Source organism: Choloepus didactylus, chromosome 6 (assembly GCF_015220235.1).
Source record: "Choloepus didactylus isolate mChoDid1 chromosome 6, mChoDid1.pri, whole genome shotgun sequence".
NCBI classification, from domain to species: domain Eukaryota; kingdom Metazoa; phylum Chordata; class Mammalia; order Pilosa; family Megalonychidae; genus Choloepus; species Choloepus didactylus.
In genome coordinates, this window is record NC_051312.1 from 60021583 (window position 1) to 60044382 (window position 22800).

A 22800-nucleotide genomic window follows, 5' to 3' on the forward strand; every position below is an offset into this window, starting at 1 on the left:
CTCAACCTCGCCGTACATACCTGGAGTTGGGGATGAAGAGAGGCTGAGAACGTCTACAATTAGTCTGGTGGCCTCAGGGGGACCCTCAGTCACCAACCAGAGTTTCGAAGACTTTCTCCTCAGACAATCAAAAATTCTGATTAACCACAATAAGCCATTTTCCATTTTCCAGGTACATCATTAATCAGTTTAAGCACATTTCCTATTATTTCCAAATTTAAAATATCTGATTTAAACCATATATTTTTTCAAAGCAAAGATTAAATGTGAATACTTTGGGGAACATGGTAAAACATGTTCCCAATACAAACAGGATCCATGTTATGCTTCATTCTAAGACTATGTATATATATGCAATCTTCCAGTCAAAAAGAGTTGGAAGTTATAGTTTTAGTAGCCTAGGTTTCCTTTTATGGTAACACGGTTTGTTTTCCTTTTTCTAAAAGAAAGCCATGGGTTTACTTTGTTCAGCCCCTTACTAAATGAGCTGAAGGGAGATTTATAAAGCAATAAACAGAAAGATTTACAGTTCTTTTCTCAGAGCAGTTAAAAATTTTGGAAAAGCTCATTGACCTTTCAAGAGAAGAATCTGGTTCAGTGGACCAGAAACTAAGTGCACCAAAGTGATTTCCAATTAATCCTCTAATTTAAATCCTTTGTCTTTCTCCAGTAAATAATGCTGGGGGGCCTGCCCGATCACATTCATTCCTTCTGAAGTGCAGCTACCTACCTGTGGCCACTGCAAACAGTATGTCCCATCACACTAAGCACTAAGCATCGATAATGTTGAAAATAATTAGAAAATGCGGGAATTGGGGGATTAGAAAAAGGAGGGAAATAGAGCAGACAACCAAGCAGGAGTAGCTGGTTTTGCAGGGTAATCAGTGGAGAAAGAAGAAGCTGGGGCAGAGCTCTTGGGTGATCGAGGGAGGGGAAAGGGGATCAGAGTGTGGGTAGATAGAGCCAGGTATTCTGCCAGATTCTTCCATGAAGTTCTCTGGAGGGGAGGGAACAGGAAGGGGACAAGGAAACAAGGAAACAGGTCTTATCCCTTAGTTAGCCGACCTAAGATTTTTATCGAGTTGCCCAAACTGTTTCCCATCTTAAGTATCCAATTATGCTGTCAGATCCCAGAACAAGAATAAATTAAGACAGACAAAATATGTCATCAAGCCTCTGTGAAACCTACTCTTCATTTTTGTTTTGTTTGGTTTTTCATGGAGACAAATACAGTCTGGGATTAAGAGCATGGGCATGCCCTCTGCTAACCACTTAACCTTGGGAAAGTCATTTATCCTCTCCAAGCCTTAGTTTTATGGGAATAGTAGTACCTACCTTGTATAGTGGTGAGAATAAAATGAAATAATACATATAAAATGCTTAGCATAGTGACTGTTCTTTGAGTAGATGATCAGAAAATATTAGTTGTTGTCATCAGCCTCTGAACCATCATTTGTCTACCCCAGGGCTGAAAAAGATCTAGAGCAATGATATGGTGCCCTATAGATAGACAACTGGATTCAGCATAAAAAGATCCAGTTTTAAGAATAAAATTAAGTCTCAATTCCCTCTTGTACTGATGAGAAAACTAGGATTGTAGAATCAAAATGATCTAGTTTCACTACTTAACTAGCCGGGCAGGCTCTGGCAAACTACTTAGCTTCTCCTTGCTTCAGTTTCCACAGGACATAATATGAAAAGGAATGTAAGGCATTTAGCATAGAAATGGATAAAGTGCACTTAATAAATCTTAGCAGATACAATGACTAATTCACTCATCCATTCATGCACTTATGTTATGCACACATATTTATTTAGTAGCTTCTATGTGCCAGGCAAGGTTTGATACTAGAATTTAATCAGTGAATGAAAGAGACAAAACTCCTTGACCTCACTGAGTCCACTCTCCATGCTAATGAGAGTGACTTGCACATGATAACAATTCAATAAGCATTTGGATATTTTTAAAGATTGAACAACATGGAAAGGGCATTAAATTTGGTTTCAGATTTAATTTACCTGGGTTCAAGACCTGGCTCTGGATCTTGGGCATATCATGTCACCTCTCTGGGCTTTAGAGTCCTCAGTTATAAAATATTGTAATAATGATAATATCTATCTTGTGAGAGTTGTTAGGAGATTAAGGGCATAATATATATTAAAGCACTTTATACAGTACATATTCAGTGCACTACAAAAACAGTTGTTATTCTCATTCTATTCTATTCTGTGTATACACATACTTCATGGTCACATATTCAGTAACATAATACTCAGACTCTGCCAAATGGTAAAGAACAAAATGATCAACCATTCTCTACTTAATTATTATTTTAAAAATTAAATTTTTAATGCATAGATCATTATGGAGAGGTTTTGTTTTGTAGGAGTTCACATTACAGAAAGTTTTTACAACTCAATATAGTATTACAGAAAATTCTGGCATTTGTGATAAAAATATCCAAAAATTTCTAGGAATCCCCAGACTTGTAAATATGACTAGAACCTATAATTATGTAGTAAAACTCATTAAGGACCTTTTCCCAAAGTGTGATCCATAGAATACTACTAGTTTCACGGAATGCTAATAGGTTTTACACATTAAATATATAAGATGATTCCACGTACAAATAAGTTTAGCAGATGCTAGGTAAAAGACAGCTTCCTAAGAGCTTTTCAATGCCATACATGCAGTTTTGATGCCTTAGTACATGACATGTTCCAAACATCGTTGAATAAGGAATCATTTTTCCCTCCCTTCTTTGAACAAGTGGAATATACTTTAAGAATGCCACAGTAAATACAAAAGAAACATTTATGTGACCCCTCTGGATCCTCAGTGAGAGGCATTTTAATACCCAGTGACCAGTGGAGAGCCACAGAGCTAGGCTGGGATGTAGACACCAAATGCCCTGATTGACACTCATTGCCAATTAAATTCCAGTTGCTCTTTGGCCAATTACTACATTATGAACATTCACTATCTATTTTTAAACTTACTACACATTACATCTGAAAGTGAAGAAAACCAAACTGAACACCATATTTATGGCAGGCCATTAATAAGAAAAGTCTATTTTTGTAACTATATGAGAAAAAATCATACAAATAGCACTGGCTTTCAATTGCACCCTCAGAGGAGGCCAAGCTCTTACCTTTGGGTTGGGGAAGGAGAGCAGAAATATACTTAGATATTTTCAAGAACACTGAAAGGAATCCCCTGATTTTTATCGCCTACAGAATAACAAACAGTAACATAATCATTCATTATAAATGAGTTTCAATTTATCAAAGTGGAACTTAAAAAAGAAACTTTTTAGAAGTATTTTAAGAGACTGGGTATGGTACAAAGTACCTTTTACCCTTTTAAAAAATTGAGCATTTCAAACTTTACTTGAAACAGACTTCCTTTGCCTGCCTGCATCCCAGACCAGTACAAGGTACAGAGGTCTTGACGTTAGAGACATCGTCCCATTTGCTATGGATTCCCAAAAGAGAAGCCCAGGAAGGCAGAGCCAACTAAATAGTCTGAGGAGCCTGAGAATTGCTATTCATCACTGCTTGACTGCAACTGAGAAAGGATGCTCTGTTTACCCTGCCCACTATGCTAAGCTGGTGTGTCAGAAACACAAATATACATTCAGAGAAAATATTACTTCTGGGTAAAAAAATTGCCATAGACTAGGAATGGAGAAAATCTTATTGAATGCATCCTGGCAAATAAGAAAATATAATAGAAATCAACTGGAGTTATTTTTCCTCTGGATCATTCCATAGGACTATGAATTATTTATGTTGTCGGGAGGATCTAAGATTAAATCCTGGCTCTGTCATGTACTAGCTGCATGATGGTAAACCTCAGTTTCTTTATTGACCAATGAGAGACTGTTAGGATTAAACAAGTATAAAGGCCTGCTTAGCACACTGCTGGCCACAAGTGTTAGTTTTCCTTAGTTGCCCAGAAAAACTTATCAAATACTTGGGAGTGTCCCACATTCCACCAGCAACCATTCATCTATTTCGTAAATACTTATCAAGCACCCACTCTGTACGAGCTACTGTACAAGGCACTGGGGATATGACAGTGAAACTTACATTCCCGTGCTTGTAAAGAGAATGCTCACTTACATCCTTTCCTTCCAAACCTAAAGAAATAAACTTATTCCTTTGTCAGTCAAACACAAAACAAAAGTTTGCAGAATGCTGGAAACATCAGACTTTGGAACATCTGACAAACTAAGTTTCCCCAGCTGGGTTCAGAAAAGTTCCCATTAGAGTTTTTAGGAGCCCAGTGACAGTGTCAAAAGACAAAATTCAGCACTCAGCAGCAGCAACAGGAAAAGTGATAAAGATCTAGAAATGAACGGGAAGAAGTTCCTGAATCTCTACAGTAGCTCCTAGCTACCATTTGCTTTTCTGCATATCCTTTCAATACTAAAAAGGGAGAAGGTTCTTGTAAAGATGTGCAAGCCATTAGTGGATCACATTTCAAGGTGGCTTTTTCCATCTTAAAATTGGAAAAGAAATTAACACTATCTCTGTACAAGATGTCTTAGCAGAATAATCCATAGAGCACTCAAGTTTATTCATGCAAACATGCCTTCATTTATCCATCAGTTCAGTTCATTCAAAAAGTATTCCCTGTATATCTACTGTGTTCCAGGACCTGGGCAGGATCTTGGGGATAGAAAGATGAATCTGACACAGCCCTGCCTTTTGAAAATCTCTTAATTTAATAAATATGTAAAAAAATAATTAGGATCCTGTGAAATAGGCACTCTATTAAAGGTTTGAAAGAAGTGCTATCAGAGCCCAGAGTTGGGAACCACGAAGTGTCTCATTTGATGTGGTGTGGAAGAAACAGCCAGAGAACTTTTTCATACAATATCCAATTTGCCCCTCACATCCAGTCAACCAATCCTTTTGATTCCACCTCCTGCCCACTTTTCTCCACCTCCACTTCCACCACTATATCTTACTTAGATTATTGCAACTGGTGTCTCTGCCTGGCTGCTACATTCCAACTTCCGTTGCAGCTAAAATGATTTTGCAAAACTACAAGTTGTATCTTCTCATCTCTTTTTAAAACACTTCAACAACTTCCCTTTGCCTTTAAGTTAGAGTCCAAACTTCATAAAGCCTACAAAACTTCCTAATTCCACTTCCCTCCGCACTCACCACCACCTCCCACACTGCATTCTTAAACATACTAAATATTCCTTTGCTTTTTTGAACCTTCAGGTGTTCAGAGATGCTGTTTCCAACTCTTAAAAAGATCTCTTTCTCACTCTCCCTCCATCTCATCTTATGGTCTCAGCTTGAGTCTTCCATATAGCACCCCAAACTTCGCCATCAAACATTTATCACCCTTCACTGCCATTGCTATCCCAATGTTTCAGTCATTGTTGACCCTCTCTAATGGAACTCTCCTACTAATTTCAGGAATTAACCCTCCCTTTCCTCACTACTCATAGACAAACATCCAGTATTTTAGCACTTAATTAAGTCTAACTGAGCATTTACTTTACTCAAGCATAACTAACATCTATTGAGAGACTAATTCATGCTAGATACTGCCTTAGATTGCTTTGCTTACCTTAGTTCTTACAGCAACTCTTAAAAGAGCCCACTAAGGTAAGTAGTACTGTAACGATTTTATGAAGGGGAAACACAAAGGGATGACGTTCCTTGCTTAAGTTCACAAAATTATGACAGAGCAAGGATCTCAAATCTAAGTCCAATCTTTCCACTATACCCCTGCTATTCTTCTCGAATTATCTAGAGTGTAGAATTCTTGTTTTCCCAGGCAAACTTCACCAAGAAGCAAAAGCCACAGCCAGTATAAACGTACCTGTCACAGTAGCACAATAAAAATTTGCTAAGTCAAATTCTTCTCAATCCTACTAGATATTAGGCATCTTGCAGACAGTATATAGGGACTTAATTCTTTATTAAATAACCAAAAATGTTTAAATCTACTCTAATTTCCATTTAGAACTCCAAAATTTGTACTTGTCCTTGAAAGTAAGTAGGGGCTTTTCTTCCTTCCTTTTCTTCCTCTTCTGCCTTTTTTTGCTACCAAAATACTAAGTACTGTACATAATATAATAGATGCATAATGTCTTTCAAGGAGACACTGTAAAGTCCTAAAATACTGTTAAGTGAGTCAAAAGAAGTATCTGTGCAATTTCTTCGGTGAAAGTACATCATTGGAAATAATGTAAGGACATCCTTACAGGCTTGGCCTCTGGGGACCTTTGGGCTTCTCTGACAGACTGACTAAAGAGCAGAGCAAGACAGATTCAGCTGGGAAAATGCCAGGTGTCAGAGCTCTCAAAGCAAAATAACGATCAAGAATCAGATGTAACGTGACCACAAGGGGTTGGGGAGAGAAACCAAGTGAGACCAGACAGGCTCATTCTGCTGCTCTCAAGTTTTGCCTCCTTCTCAGCCACCTTGGTCTATCCTGAGAGCCCATGAAGACACTGACTCCTTAAACAACATTGCCAAACCTGGATACCCTGCCCCCACCTTCTCTCCAGCCATGGTGCCTCCACGTACCCATGAATATGATTTGCCTGGCATACCAATCCAGTGATGTCCTCCCCACCTCAAACTTGCCACTACTACCCTACAGCGTAGCTATGTCTGTTTTTATTCACACATCGATATATTTTTTGACCATATACTTTCTACAGATAAATATTTATCTATTTATAAAATATGCAGGTACTACTGTACTAATATGTCACATAAATTATAATGCCCATGCCAAATTGAAAATTAAAAAGGTGAGATGAAAATAAAAATAAATGAACATTCTAATTTTTTTCCCATATCCCAACAAATCCAATTTTGCACCTGCTATTATGTATGCATTCTATTTGGGTGCACACTTGCCTACAGGATGAAAATTTTGAAACTCCTTAGCATGGCTACTAGTTATATCTTGGTTCTCATCTCCTACTAAGCTCCTTATGTTCTAGTCACACTTAACTTTTCACTTTGTGCTTTTGCATTTGTTGATTTCTCTGCTGAGAATGGCCTTTCCTCACCTCTCTTCCCACAAGCTGTCTCATTTTTGAAGACTCAGTTCAAATGTTAGTTCCTCTGGGCACCCAGCAGATGTCAGTTGACAGACACTTTGCTCCCACCAGTGTAGTCCTATAACACTGCAAATCCTGGAATGGAACAAATCCTATTGTACTTGCATAATCTGATTACAAGACTCTCTTCCTCTTTAGACTGTGAGCTCCTTGAGGACAGGATCTACTGCTTAATCATCTTCGGATTCCCAAAACCTAACATAGGACCCAGTCATAGTAGATGCTTAATCAGTGTTTACTCAAAGAATGAGACAAGGCGCTGGGCTTGACTATTGCTTTTATGCCTTTGGTAGGGCTGCTGTGCACAGCCTTGCAGACTTCACATGCACAACTCCAGTGAACACATTTCATCTAGAATACCACTTCTATAAAGAAGAAACCCCACTTCTATAAATCCCACAATGACCAACAGAGGGCTCAACACAAAGCAGTGGCTCAACATATATATCTATATCCCTAGATTAGATGATAGATGAAAGATAGATAGATAGATAGATAGATAGATAGATAGATAGAGATATGAAATTGCTCTACCCTAGAAATCTGAAGACCTGAGTGGTAGTACAAGCAACCTCCAATGATGAAAATAATATGTATTGGTATAATGATGTTTAATTATGTAATTATAATCACAAATAATGTTGCAATACATAGTTATAGTGCTCTAGCCTTTACAAAATGCTTTCAAATTCTATAACTTATTTCACCTTCATGACCACTTGGTAAAAATTCAGGTCTTGTTTAAAAGTCCTATTTCAACCATAAGAAAAACAAGGCACAGAAGAATTGGGTGACTTTCTAAGGTCATCCAGCTGGTAAGTGGTAGATCCAGGACTAGAATCAAGATCTCCTTATCCCCAGTTTAACGTCCTTTTACTACATCACTTCCCTGAGAGTTGCCAAGGGGTAAAAAAAAAAGGCAGGGAAAATTCTTGAAAGCAGGGATATTTGAGGTCAGCTGACCATTGAGGAAAACTCCCAGACAGGGATGATCTACTGAGCCCCCTTGCCTAGATCTGTCTTCTGCATTCACATTGCTTAATTTTTCACTTTCTTTTGCTATGCTTACTGAAATTTTAACAGTTTGGGACATTTTCCTAATTAATAAGTTCTTCTTTTAGAATGCATTTACCTCTGGGAATGTTCAGTGTATAACAATCATTTTAAAATGTGTGTGTTTATTCATGAATTGCTTTCCTCCTGGCATGAAGCTCAGAACTCCAGTACATGAGAGGGGCTATGAATCTGATTTGGAAAGAAGAGATAGGTCACTTTGGGACATGGGGCATATTGGGGTAGTTTAGGTTCAGATGACATGATAAGTGGGCACTACACGGAAGCCTGCAGATAAGGCAACAAGAAATTGGGAGCAAAATAGTTAAGTAGTTAAATCCCATATCGTTTCCACGTGAGCAAGTGTTTGTTTTTTTATTTTTTTTGGTTTTAATGCAATTTTATTGAGATATATTCAAACACCAAATAATCCATCTAAAGTATACAAAATAAATGGTTCACAGTATCATCATATACTTGTGCATTCATCGCCACAATAAATTTTAGAACATATTCATTACCCCAAAATAAAGAACAAAATAAAAAGAACACCCAAAATATCCCATACCCCTTACCCCCCCCAAGTTATTTATATATATTTTTGTCTTTATTTTATTACTCATCTGCCCATACACTGGCTAAAGGGAGTGTCAGTCACAAAGTTTCCACAATCACACGGTCACACGATAAAAGCTATATAGTTATACAATCATCATCAAGAATCAAGTCTACTGGATTTCAGTTCAACACATTCAGCTATTTCCTTCTAGCTATTCTAATACACTAGAAACTAAAAAGGAATATCTATATAATTCTTAAGAATAACCTCCAAAATGATGACTTCTTAACTCTATTTGAAAAATCTCTTAGGCCCGAAACTTTATTTTGTTTCATTTCTTTTCCCCATTTTGGCCAAGAAGGCTTTCTCAATCCCATGATGCCAGGGCCAGCTCATCCCTGGGAGTCATGTCTCACATTGCCAGGGAGACTTACACCCCTGGGAGTCATGTCCCACGCAGGGGGGTGGATAGTGAGTTTATTTGCATGTTGGCTGAGAGAGAGAGGCCACATCTGAGCAACGAAAGAGGTTCTCTGGGGGTGACTCTTAGGCATAATTATAAGTAGGCTTAGCTTCTCCTTTGCAGGAAAAGGGCAAGCCCCAAGATCAAGGACTTGACTTATTAAATTGGGAGCCCCTAATTATTGTGAGAATATCAGGAATTCCCCAGGTGAGGATATTTAATATTTCCACATTTCCCCCCAGTTCCTCAAGGAGATTTTGCAAACATTTTTTTTTATGCCCAAAATACCCTGAGATGTATCAGGGTATTACATTAACCTGTACAGAATAACAAGCTCTCATTCTCTTTTCTAGGTTCCATGTAATTATGTGGTTTAAATAAATTGACCATGCAGGTTAAATTAGACAGTGTGCTACAGAGAATATATATTTTGTACCTAATAAACATCTCTTAAATAACAGTTACAACTCAGGAATGGATGTGACTGTTGTAAGAACTTACAATCTAGGAACCTTTACAATAAGCGTTATTGAACATTCTGTACCTCCCACATCTTCAACTGCCCAATCTCTGCCCACATTCTATCCCCTGATAACCTATGCTCTCAAATTCAATTCTCAGCATTTTCTCCTTATAATTAGTTTATATTAGTGAGGCCTTACAATATTTGTCCTTTTGTTTCTGGATTATTTCACTCAACATAATATCCCCAAGGCTCATTCACCTAGTTGCATGCCTCACAACTTCATTCCTTCTTGCAGCCACTCAACATTCCATTGTATGTATACACCACAGTTTGCCCTTCCTTTCACCCATCAATGTACCCTTAGGCCATCTTCATCCATTGCAAATCATGAATACTGCTGCCATAAATACCAGTGTGCAAAACCCTATTTGTATTCCTACTTTCAGTTCTTCCAAGAATATACCAAATAATGGGGTTGCAGAATCATATGGCAACCCTAGAATTACCTTCCTGTGGAACCACCATACTGCCCTCCAAAGGGGCTGCACCATTCTACTTCCCTACCAACAGTGACTAGGTATATCTCACTCTCCATATCTTCTGCAACAATTGTGTCTTTCTGTTTATTTTTTAGAGTTTTATTCACACACCACACAATCCATCTTAAGTGAACAATCAATAGCTCCCAGTATAATCACATAGTTATACATCATGTGAGCAAGTTTTAATACCATCTGCTAAAGCCAGAAGCCCATCTAGTGGGACACAAGAAATAACCAAAATGTAAAAGATTTAAAATTAATGGGAGAGATTTTTTTCATTCAGTAACTGTAGTGAGACTGAACAGTTATTCAACAAAATGGATCTTTTCCCTCTGGGGCATACATCTAGAACAGCTTTACCAGCTTCCCTTGCAGCTAGGTGTGGCCAGCATCTGAGTTCTGGCCCAAAACATCTTCCCCTCATAATCTTCCACAGAAAACTTGCAAGCCAAATATTGCACATTTCAAAACCAACAAGATAGAAGGAGACTGGGTCCCTGAATCACTGCTTCAAGGACAGTCACCTGTCAACCAGGAACATCCATTTGAAAGTTTATCTGAACAAAATGAAAGCTTCTATTGTGTTAAGCCCAAGAGAATTTGTTCCTTCAATTTGTAGTTAACCAAACAATAAAAAACAAGTTAGGTTCTTCTTGCCAAAATTATGGGAGAGCTACAATTTCACTCTCACACTGTAGTGATGAAAAAGCATTCTGCAGCAAATAACAGCAGTGTAGTTTACACAGAACAAAGTGAGCAGGCAGAATTTCAGCACTGCATGAACCTGGGTATTAACAAAAATGAGCAGAAGTGGCCTTGGAGATACAGACTCCACACTTTCAAAAGCTGCCTTTGATCAATCACAAGGACACAAATCTGACACAAGAAAGTGGTACAAGATATAGAAAGGCCTGAAACAGCTTTGGACTTTTATTCTATTCATTCTTTCTTTCTTTCAATATTCTTTAAACATTTATTTTTGTGTATCTATAATGTACCATGTACTATTTTAGGTGCTGGAGATACCACAAAGAATAATATAAAATCACTGCCCTCATGTAGCTTATATTCTACAGGGACAAAGTCAAAGTCAGATGATAAATTTTTAAAGAGAAAAACACATACAAGAAAATAACACAATTTCCACATAATAAGTACTATAAAGAAAATTTTTAAAGAAAATAAAATGGGATAGAGAGTAACAGGCTAATAGCAGAGTTCATTTAGTAAGGTGGTAGGCAAAATCTTTCTGAAGAGGTCTGAGCTACAACCTGAATGATAACTAGAAACCAGATTGACAAAGATCTGGGTGAAAAGCATCCCAGGCTGAGGAAAGAACTATTTGCACAGCCCCAAGAACACCAGTGTGGTCAGAGAAGAGTGAGCACATTTAGAGTCATCCAAGACAAATGCAGAGGTAGGCAGGGACCAGATCACAAAGGGCCTTACACAGGACCTAGTTTGGATTTTGTTCTAAGAGGCATGAGGAGACATTAGACAATTTTAAGGAGAGAAATGCCATAATCTGACTTACACTTTAAAAAACTTAGTCTGACAGATATTTGGAGACTGGACCACAGCCAGAAAGCATGGAAGCCACTGGGATGGTTAGCCAGGAGATAAAGGAGGTTTGGACTAGGGTAGTAGCAGTGAAAATAGCAAGAGGTGGGTGAATTTGCAATTCATTTTGGAAGTAAAGCCAAAAAGACTTTCTGACGGAGCAGATGTTGGGGGCTAGGGAAAGAAAGGAATCAAGGATGACTTCTACATCTTGTGACCTGAGCTGAACAACTGGGTGGACGGAAGTCCCACTTACTGAGATCAGTGTCTCCGCGCCTTGGAACACAGGAGAACATTTTACAATGAACATTTAGCTGCACGATGAGTTAAATAAGCTTCTGTGGGGCAGGAGGGAAAACTAGTTAACATTTATAACATTTGAATCACAAAGAAAGATCTAAAAATTCCAAGTACCTTTGTACAAATGAATTTCAAAATGTGGTAAAAAGAACAGCGCTACTTGAACCTCCAGCTCTGACCCCCAGTTGCTCTCAGACAGCACTGTCTCCTGAGCACAGAGCTTAACAATTAACCCCTTGTGACCCAGGCTGGTGCTCCCTAGCCAGAACTCTGAAATAATCAGGAAATGGAGTTTGGGCTTCATTGTTCTTTTTATTATAATGCCAAGAAGAAAACTATGGGGAGTTAAGAAGAGGCAAGAGTTGAAGTGGAGGGGAGAGCAGGAGCAAATGCTTTTGATAAGTAGCGTTGGAGAATAAAGAAGCAGAGACAGATTAAAAATCAGGCCCAGGAAGAAGATTCATCTACATCTGCAGCTGGGAGGAAGAGGACATGTGGGTTATGATGAATAAAGCAAAGGCTAGAGATTTCTATGCGTTGCGGGGAGAGGGAGGGGATAGATACCTGGGTACCAGAAGTCCTCTCCCTTAGTCATGCAGGCTAAATAGGAAAAAAAAGGATACCCCAACATATTCTTAACTCAAGCATTTTGAATCCCTGGAAAAATAATGGGAGCAGGACCTAAGAGTTAAGGGTTTTGCTAACAATGATTAATCAGAAGTGCTTTTGATCCCTGTGCTGTCCAAAGCAGGACTTCAGGAGACTGAAGACAAGATTTAAGCATAAACTGGACAACATGGATCAGGATGCTCACACGTTTTGTAAAAATTCAAAACAACAAGAGTAACTGATTAATCCTTGGATAATTAGAAGTGTAATTATTAGTACACTAGCCCATTTTCCCATGCATTCTATTAATTAAGAAATTTACAGGGTCTTGTTTCTATGGACGTGCACATACAACAGCCTCTGCATGCAGTAAATATCTATTCCCTTAACTATTCTGAGGGCTGCTTTCTGTCTGAACTCTGATCTCTCTACCCCTCTGCCAGCCTCTTAAAACTCACACAGTCAAACCCTTCATCATCATCTTCAGTCATGGAAAAGAAGTTACAAATCACCTTGCTAACAAGTTGCTGTGTTTCAGATATTTCAGTAGTTGCACTATATGAAACTATTCAATTCATACCAACAGGGTATATGTATTTCCAAAACATTTCCTTGAATACAGTTGCACCCATGATTTTCCAAGGAAGGAATGCATTCATCATTATGTAATATTACACTTGGTGCCCCACTGCCAACAACCTGCCCCTGGCAGAACTAATAAAACGTGGTCCTTCCATCTCAGAACACTCTCCCCTGCTACTTGCCAGTTCTCCCAAAAGGTGCAGATGTGGGAGCCCACTCCTTTGAAAATATTGGCCTCAATGAGCATGTACACTGCCAATTCCAAGAACAATCCCCATAAAAATTAATTATATAAATTAACAATAAAGGTAATAACAATAATATTGATGATAATGGTTGTGATTCATTAAATATTTAGTGAATGCCAGACAATTTGCTAAGTTTTTGACACGCATTATCTCATTACCATCTTAATTGGGAAATCCAATTTACCATGTTGGATTTGGCCATTACAAAACACTAATTTACAACTTGTGATCTTGAAGAAATGATTGCCCAGCAGCAGGGTCAAAGCAGACTACTGAGGGACCGCACGTTTTGTAATTTTTCTAATAACTCTCAATGCTTGATCTATTAAAGATTATTTTCAGTCTGTGAGGAGGTATCCTTCTGAACCCATATTTAAGTCAATTAATTCAGACAAGTACCATCAGTAGACTTAGACTAAGTTATGCTAAGGAAACAGATAATCCACCAAAGTTCAGTGGTTTACAATGTAACAGGCCACATGTCCAGCACTTGCCAACTTTCACACTACTCCATGGTATCTTCAGCCCGGGACCCTGGCTGTAGCAGAGGCTCCTATCTGGAACAATACCAGTTTTGTGTCTTAGAACTTCTATTCTGAAACGGCATATGTCACATCCATTCATTTCACTGGCCAAAATGCATGTCAGTAGGATCAAGGAGGAAGCAAATATTTGAGCAACACAATACTGGACTAGTGAGAGACAGGGCATAGCATGAGTCAGAGCATACAGCCCTGGAATAATGTCAGTTGAGTGTTATCTGTATTTCACCTCTCTGAGTCTTAGTGCCTGCATCTGTAAAATGGAGATAGTGTGGGCAATGCTGCTGCTTTCCCCACAGACATACTGTAAATCTCAAAGTCTTTAATATATATATAAAAGGAATTCGAAAAATTTACAACACTCTGTTTTTCGGTTTGCTAAAGCTGCTAGAATGCAATATACAAGAAATTGATTGGATTTTTTTTTAATTCAGTTTTATTGAAATATATTCACAAACCATACAGTCATCCATGGTATACAATCAACTGTTCACAGTATGATCATATAGTTATGCGTTCATCACCACAATCTATTTCTGAACATTTTCCTTACATCAGAAAGAATCAGAATAAGAATAAAAAACAAAAGTGAAAAGAGAATACCAAAACCATCCCCCCATCCCACCCTATTTGTCATTTAGTTTTTACTCCCATTTTTCTACTGATTTTTTTTTCAATTTTTTAACTTTGTTTATCAAAAAATTAAAAACAAACAGGCAAACAACAACCAAAAAAAACCCACAAGATTTCAAACAAAGCAATGGATTAAGGAAAACAAATAACCTAAAATAACTACTTTGCTTTGATTGGATTTTACAATGGGGTTTATTAGTTCACAAATTTAGTTACAAGGCCATGAAAATGTCCCAATTAAGGCATCAATGGGACGATACCTTCTCTGAAGAAAGGCCAATGGCATCCAGGGTTCCTCTGTCACGTGGGAAGGCACACGGCTGGAGTCTGCCAGCCCCTCCCAGGTTTAGCTTCTGGTTTCCGTGGCTTTCTCCAAAATGTCTCTGGGCTTCTGTCTTAGCTTCTCTCTTAGCTTCTCCCAGGGGTAAACTCTGGATTACATATCTTAGCTTCTCTGGGCTCTCTCCAAAATGTTTCTGCCTTTTATTCTCTCATAGAGGACTCCAGCAAGGGGACCCTAGCTTGAATGGGTGGGGTCACATCTCCATGGAAACAACCCAATCAAAACGTCCCACCCACAATAGGTCTGCCCCCACAATACTGGACCAAAAGAACATAATCTTTTCTGGAGTACATAATAGATTCAAACCAGCACACTCTGCAAGTGGAAGGTATTATCATTTAAGGTTAATTGGAGTATTTTCAACACCAGGCAGACTACATGTTGCATAGAACATCCCATTGTTTTTTATTCTTCTAAATAACTTTTTACTACAGGAAGAAAAAGTTCATGAGCCTCTACCTATATGGGCTCCAAATTCAGGAAGTGAAATCATGAGTAGGACCCAATTGCTTATATTTTCCTCAGATCCTACTTCTAATTTAAATTAATGTATTGAAAATTACTTAAGAGCAACCCACTGAAAACCTTGTCACAGAGTGAAAAAGCCTCAGCAGACAGCTACCAGATTCATAAAACATCAAAATTCAACTAAAGCAGTTTTCGAAATGGGAAATGTTCCTGCTTGAGTCAGATGAGGCAAAATGAAATGACCTCCTGCAAATTGTATCATAGCTGACAAAGGTTCTTATTATCTTCTATTGATTGGCTAGGAATCCTGATATTTTCTCTATGGTGGTTTTTACAGCAATCTCTACAGAGCAGAAGGAGTCCTTAATACACCATATCTCTGCTATTACCCTAGGAAGTAAAGAAAATTGAAAGCCTTTTGTACTTCTTTTTTCCACTGAGAGCCTGAATAGGTTTTTCAAGATAGCCTGGACAATGCGTGTAATATTTTGTTTTAATTTGCAAGCTGGTCTTGTTCATCGTGGTTGTTACAATATGGGTCATTTTCACTCCATTTACTCAGGGTAAAAAAATAACTTGCCTGCAGCAGTTCATAAGTATCTAGTTCTCTCTAGGCTATGGTGAGACAATGAACCCAGCCTCCAAAAGTCTCTGAGACCCAGGTGGATGTTCAGCCACCTCTAAGCTTGTCTGTCAGACCATCCCAGAAAATAATTCTTAGGACAGAGGAAAACTGCCATAAGCTAAATTTAATGATAAAAGCACAGGGTATACATAGTTTCATGGCCACCCCAAAACCACCACACCCTCTTCCTGCTACTACAATCCCATTTGGTTCAGATAACAGCAGAGATCATTTGTAGGCAAACCCCGACTCCCAGCCCCAGGGCATAAATACATTTAGCCCAAATCAGTAACAGTCATCTTGTTCCCTTTCCCAGGCATAGGAGTTGGGGAGGACATAATCCAGGTCCGGAAAACAAGACATGGAAGTCTTTTCCATGTGCGTGCCGGGGCAGGGAGGCAGTTAAGAGGGTAGGGGGTAGAACTTCTAGGAAGAACTAGGACAATCTTTGAGCAAAAAAGACAGAACCTCCCACAGAGAAAGGTTTTTAGCTCTGCCCATTCCTTCCTACTTGGGATGCCAGTGTGAGGATACCATGCCTGGGACACCACAGGGTTATGAGCCCAAAAGCCTAAGTCCAACATGCTGACAGTGCAGAGCAGAAAGAGAGAGAGACAGCTGCTTTAAACATTATTATTCATTCTACTTGGTTCTCAATGCCTTCCATCCAGATGTCCATTATTTGGCCCCTGCTTTACACCTGAACTCTGTTTTTATACCCTAGATTGACTTTAATGTTCCTTAAGTTCCGTAAGTTCTGTGCTTCCTTTCAAAAAACAAGCTCCTAAGGAAAGGCTCCATGATAATACAGAAAAGAATGAAACCCAAGCACATCACCATTACCCAAGATGGCAGACACATACAGGAGCCACGCAGTAGCATAGCCAAGAAAACAGTGATTCAGATCTAAAACTCACATAACACAATAAAATAAGGCCTTGCAGAGAAAGGGCAGGCTTACTATCACAGATGGCTCCTCATACAGCTGATTCTATATGATTTAAAATGGTATCAATGAGAAGAGAATCAGAGTCTTAAATAGCATTAGAGCAACAATTTTTTCCCAGATTCTTCCAGATCTTAATACCAATGGGGGCGGGGGGAGCATCAATTGGCAGGTATACAGGTTCTGATGGACAACTTAAAGGCTGCCAGTGATGGAATCAGGGTTCAAATTGTTTTGAGATTCCTTTTATCATTTTCATAGCTGTCTAGATTCTGTCCTCACATATAGTAGAAAGTAAGAAAACAAATTTTTTAAACCATCCTCTGGCTTGGTAGGTAAAATTTTGCCATTGTGAATGGAGAGGATAATGTTTACATGTTGATTTTCTATTAAAAAAATAGAAAATAGCATAAGGTAAGATCTAAAAAATAAATATTAATGAGAAGTATTGAACTTAATAGTCCCCTTTCCCCAAATAGACAAAGAGTTAAGATGATATTAGAGGATAGATGAAAAAGGTTCCTCATTAAAGGGGAAGCATCATTCTTCCGAGCGGTTTGTTGGCCTAATCAAGTACAAATCTACCAAGGCTAGCACAAGAAAAAAAAAAAGGAGGAGGGGATGGTTGAAAACAGAGAGAAAAAACTCCTCAGTTAGATTATATTGCTCATGAGAGCCAAGTTAGTATTGGAGAATGTCTTTCACAAGAAATGAAGCAAACAGAGGTCATCCACCAGATACTGATCCCTAAAGCACCTGTCCTTAACAACTGGAGAGCTCTTCAGTTCAAGCCAAAGAGTTAACCGGGGGTAAAGAGGAGATGGGGTAACAATGAAAGAATGGAAAGAAATTTAAAAATACCATCATCAATAAATATTGCCTTTACCTTGAGAACACCTGACCCACTTGAGAACCAAACTAGTCAGAGGACTGAGATTTTCCAGCATTCCTTCTACTCAAGACAGATCACTATGGTTCAATATGTCAGTGAAGATGACAAAATTAATTTGGGTTCAAATGGGCCATACAGAGATATAGCCCAGATATCCCTTTATCTATTAGAGCTCCTCTGCACTGATGGGAAGGAGGCAGTGAGCACCTGAGAAATAGATGCCTGCAGATATCAAGGCACAATACAAACAGACCAGGGACGGAGCCAAAAGCTCCCACGGCATGTTTAAGAATAAGGGTATGTAGTGCTCACCATCCAGCAAGGTGGAGTGCTGAGTGTGGAAAGAAGTGTTTACATAAGAAAGGGAACTTATTCTGCTCTGTAGATCGGAAATTGGGTCAGTGATGCTTGAAATCACCAACCCACTACAATGGCATCCACCATGTGTCAAATTTATGAGTCTACCTACCACTTTGTGACTTCAAGTAGAGATTAGGGATGGGCAACCCATGAATTATAGTCATTAAGAAACCAAATTTTTAAAAAATTCTGGCCTTGGCAGGCGAGGGAGATGGTAGCTTGATATAAGTTCGTATCAAAAAGACATTCTAAAAGACGCTCTACCATAAAGCATTTAATTGCACTTCAAGGTGACAATCTCTTCAAATAATACAACAGAAAAAATGTGTTTATAGGTTTGCTGGTGATTTTTACATACAGTGGCAGCAGAACATGGATTTGATGTGGCCCTGTGGCTTTTGTCGTTTTGTTGTGTTTCAGAACTACCTTCAAATACCTTGTTTTCTTGTGCTACTTAGCAGCTCTGGATAAACCAGGAGAATGGAAAACCTAGATGCATTAATATGATTTCTTGTAGGATCCTGTAGGACCAGTCAAGTGATGGCTTTCATTCTTCAAACCACATCTACCAGGAACACATTTCTTAGCCAATTTCTCACAAGTGACTTCAATAAATAGCTACTTACCTTCACAGTAGGCAGAGTCTCCCTGGATGGAGATGTAACCGTTCTGCACTCACAAGTAGCTTTTGTATTCCAGTTTTTACATTCCTGAATTTTCACCACATTTAGGCCCTTCTGCACAAAAGTTATGACCTAGGAGAAGCAACATAATTTCGCATTAGAAAAGAAGGGAATAAAAGACCCCCAATAATAAAACAAGAAACATGTTTTTTGTATATCACAATGCCTGAAAATACACCTTGGCAATATGCAAGGGTGAACTAGGCAAGGACTGGGAGAGTAGGAATAGGAAATTTTGTACCATATCATGCTTTTGAGACTTTTTTTCCTGGTACCCAAACTTGATAAAGTTTTTCCTGCCTAAAGGCTTTTGTACATGCTGATCCTGAATCCTCTTCCTACTGCCTACTTAATTTATCATACATAGAAATATATTAAATTGATATGTCAAATAATAATAAAAAAAGAATACAAACATTATCAGTAATCCATGATTTTATCTCCCTGATGGCATTCTCCTCCCACTGCCAGAAATCACTACCCTGAATTTTATGTTAACCTTGCATACTTTTATAGTTTTACCATAAAAATGTGCTTATCTCTAAACAATAGTGTTTAGTTTGCTCATTTTGAACTTCAAATAAATGAAATCATGCTATGTCTATCTTCTGTGGTGACATGTTAATGCTTGTAGCTATAGTTCATTCATTTGTCAATGCTATATAATATTCCACCTTATGACAATGTCAAAATTTATTTTATCCATTATATGACTGATGGACATTTGAGTTATTTGCAGATTTTTATTATAAACAATGCTGAGAGAAACAGTCTTGACTATGTTTCCTCAGGCATATGGCATCTTTTTCCTATTTAACCTCATGTTTAATATTTTCTTTGCTCATTATTCCTTCTTGCATCTCAAACATTCCTTCCAGGATAACTATTTTTCTTCTTAAAGTATCCCTTAGAATTTCCTGTAGTGAAGATCTATTAGTAGTGAGTGTGCTCAATTTTAATTTGTCTAAATATGCTTTTATACTACCCTCATGCTTGAGAAATAGTTTCCAGTATTCTCTCAATACTTTGAAGATATTATTCGATTGTTATCTGATGTCTATTATTACTGTTAAGAAACCAGCTGTTAATATCTAGTAGCCACCCCTGTGTACGTGACCTGCTCTTCTCTGTGGCTGCTTTTAGGATATTCCTTTTCGTTTTTTCTTTTGTGTGTTTGTTTGGTTGGTTGGTTGGTTGGTTGGTTTGGTTTGGTTTAGTATTCTTCAGTTTTACTCAAAGGTATCTAGGTATGAACTAATTTTTATTTATTTTTCCTGGAATTTCTTATGATTACTCAGTTAGCGTCTTTCATCAGTTTGCAAAGTTCTCAGGTATTGTCTCTTCAAACATTCTCTTCAATAGTTTTTCTATTCTTTCTTCCTGGAATTCTAATTAGACAAATGCTGTTCCTTCTCAAGTTCTCCTCCATATAATTTAGACTCACTTTCTTATCTTCCATTCCTTTTTGTTTCTATGCTAAATTCTTGGTAACTTCAACTGTACCTTTCATTTACTAATTCTCTCTGTCTTGAGCTGTGTTTTATACGCTGTTTAAGTCATTCATTCCATTTTTTAATTTCACTTATAATTTGACTTTCGAGAATTCTATTTGATTTTTTTAATGTTTCATCAAATTTGATAGTCTCATTCCTTGATCTTTGAATTTCCTTTTTTATTTCTTTAAACGTAGTATATGTGCATATTTTACATTGATAATTCCATTATCTTCAGTCTTCGTGTATCTGATTCTGTAGTTTGTTGTTTATGCTGAGTATCATGCATGATTGCTAATTTTCTTGTGTTTTAAGTGATAGCTGAGTGTGTGAGCTCATAGTTTCTGGAATTTAATCTTTAGGAATTATTTGTGATTTGAGTTATGCTTCTGTCAGGTACCTGAGGGAACGATCAATCCAGGATCATGTTAAACTACATTTTTGCCTCAGGTCATAGGGATTGAGCCACACAGGTAGAATAAATTCTGGCCCTATATCTTCAGGAATGTAAATTTGTTGTTAGGAAATCCAATGCAAGACTTTTCTCCTCCAGACCTCCATCAGGAGTCAAAACTGACTGACAAATATCCTTTTGCACAGGGGATTTCTCCTCATTCACCCACTGAGGGATTCACCCTTAAGGTTGTTGATTTCTTGCATCTTGCACAAGCTGCAGGCTTTGTCTGCTATCTGCTTACACAGTGTCCATTAAAAGCCAGATCCTAAACCACCAGAGATTAGGAAACTGCCATCAGAGAAAGTGTATATCTCAGTGGAATCACTATGTTTCTATATTTCTAGTATATAGTTTTTTCCCCTTACTATATGGCCAGCTCTACCAAACTGTCAAAAAATTAAAAAAGTCTTTTATGTTATGCAGCATTTTTAGGTGAACTAGGAGTAGCAAGTTATACCTATCACAAAAGTTGTGAAGTTCAAATATGATAAGGTATGTTAAGGTATGTGAAGATGCTTTATCATCTTTAAATTGGTACATTTTGTTTAATAATAATTATAATGCTACATCACATATTGTGGTTTCATAGAAAATATTCGATCTAGGGAGTCAGGAGATCTAATTTCTAATTCAGAGCCTGCAGCTAATAAACACTATAACTCATTTTCCTATCTAGCTATATATACAGGGAATGGATGACATCAGTGATTTTCAAACTGTGTTCCTTAGAGTCCTGGGCACAGATAAAACTTGTTAGGTAAGGGCAAAGCCCCCCACCCCGGCTTCAAATAGAATAGCTCTGCTTTTATCTTTTTGACATAGCGATCATGTTTTCAACAGCTTCTGGCTTAAAAGATAATACAAAGGTCAACAAACTCGATAGATTTCCAAATTTAATTCTTCTGAATGATGACATTCTGGAACTTTTTTCTTTGAAATAGAATTTTAACCAAAGGTATTTAGGCTATACTTAGCCTAAAAGATAATGAGAATAATTGTTATTATACAATAATAATAATAAAATTAAAGTACCCATCACATGCCTGGCATAACACTAGATATTTTAAATAGGGATAATAATAGTATATCTTATTAATATGCTATTTAGATAATTAAATGGGATAATACATGTAAAGCACTTGGAACAATTTCTAATACATACTCAGAGGTCAGTAAATGGTAACCACTATGATGATGATGATGATGATATTGGTGATGATAATTACAACTAAAATTCAAACATTCCAATAAGGTCACTGTTATCCTCAAATTAAAGATAAGAAAAAAGGAACTCAAATACCTAGCTAACAAGTGGAGAAGCCATAGATCTAAATCAGGCCCAGCTAACTCCAATGCCCATGTACTTTTCACTACATCATATATCCTCTCTCAGATAGGACAAACCTACCTAACCTACCAATAAAAAGTGAAAGATGTAGCCACTCCTTGGGACATTAGAGAATGGATCCATAGCCCTAGGTGAGCACAATATCACATCCAGCCTCACCATCTGTGACCTGCTAACTGGTGATTTCCCCAATAGAAATTGGAGCAAGAGTTAACTTGCTGGAAATAGGAAACCTCTGCCAGACAAGAACACTTCTACAGGGTTTGAAAGGCTTACAATAACCATTACAGCTAAAAGTACTTGATGCTTTTGCTACCAAAAGGACAATTTTTAAGCATTATAGGTCTCTCTGCCAGAGGAAGTGCCTGGACTTCACTCATGTCAGAATTACTCAATAATTAAGTCATCACATTTTCTGTCACTATGAAGCTTGACTCAATGACACATGTGCATCCTTTGTTACATGTATTCTTTGTCTTTTCTCTCTTCCTTTCCAGAAGACTGCAACTGTCCTTTTCTCTC

The 22800-nt window shown here is 37.9% G+C and overlaps 1 protein-coding gene across 1 annotated transcript in view; it reads right to left on the reverse strand.

The window, feature by feature from the left end:
- The window catches only part of NELL1 (neural EGFL like 1), a 925820-nt gene that overhangs the window by 623415 nt on the left and 279605 nt on the right, over positions 1 to 22800 (reverse strand). Inside the window, 3 exon segments of the mRNA XM_037838459.1 lie at positions 18924 to 18968; positions 18971 to 19007; positions 19009 to 19052. Coding sequence (XP_037694387.1) covers positions 18924 to 18968; positions 18971 to 19007; positions 19009 to 19052 — 126 coding nt within the window.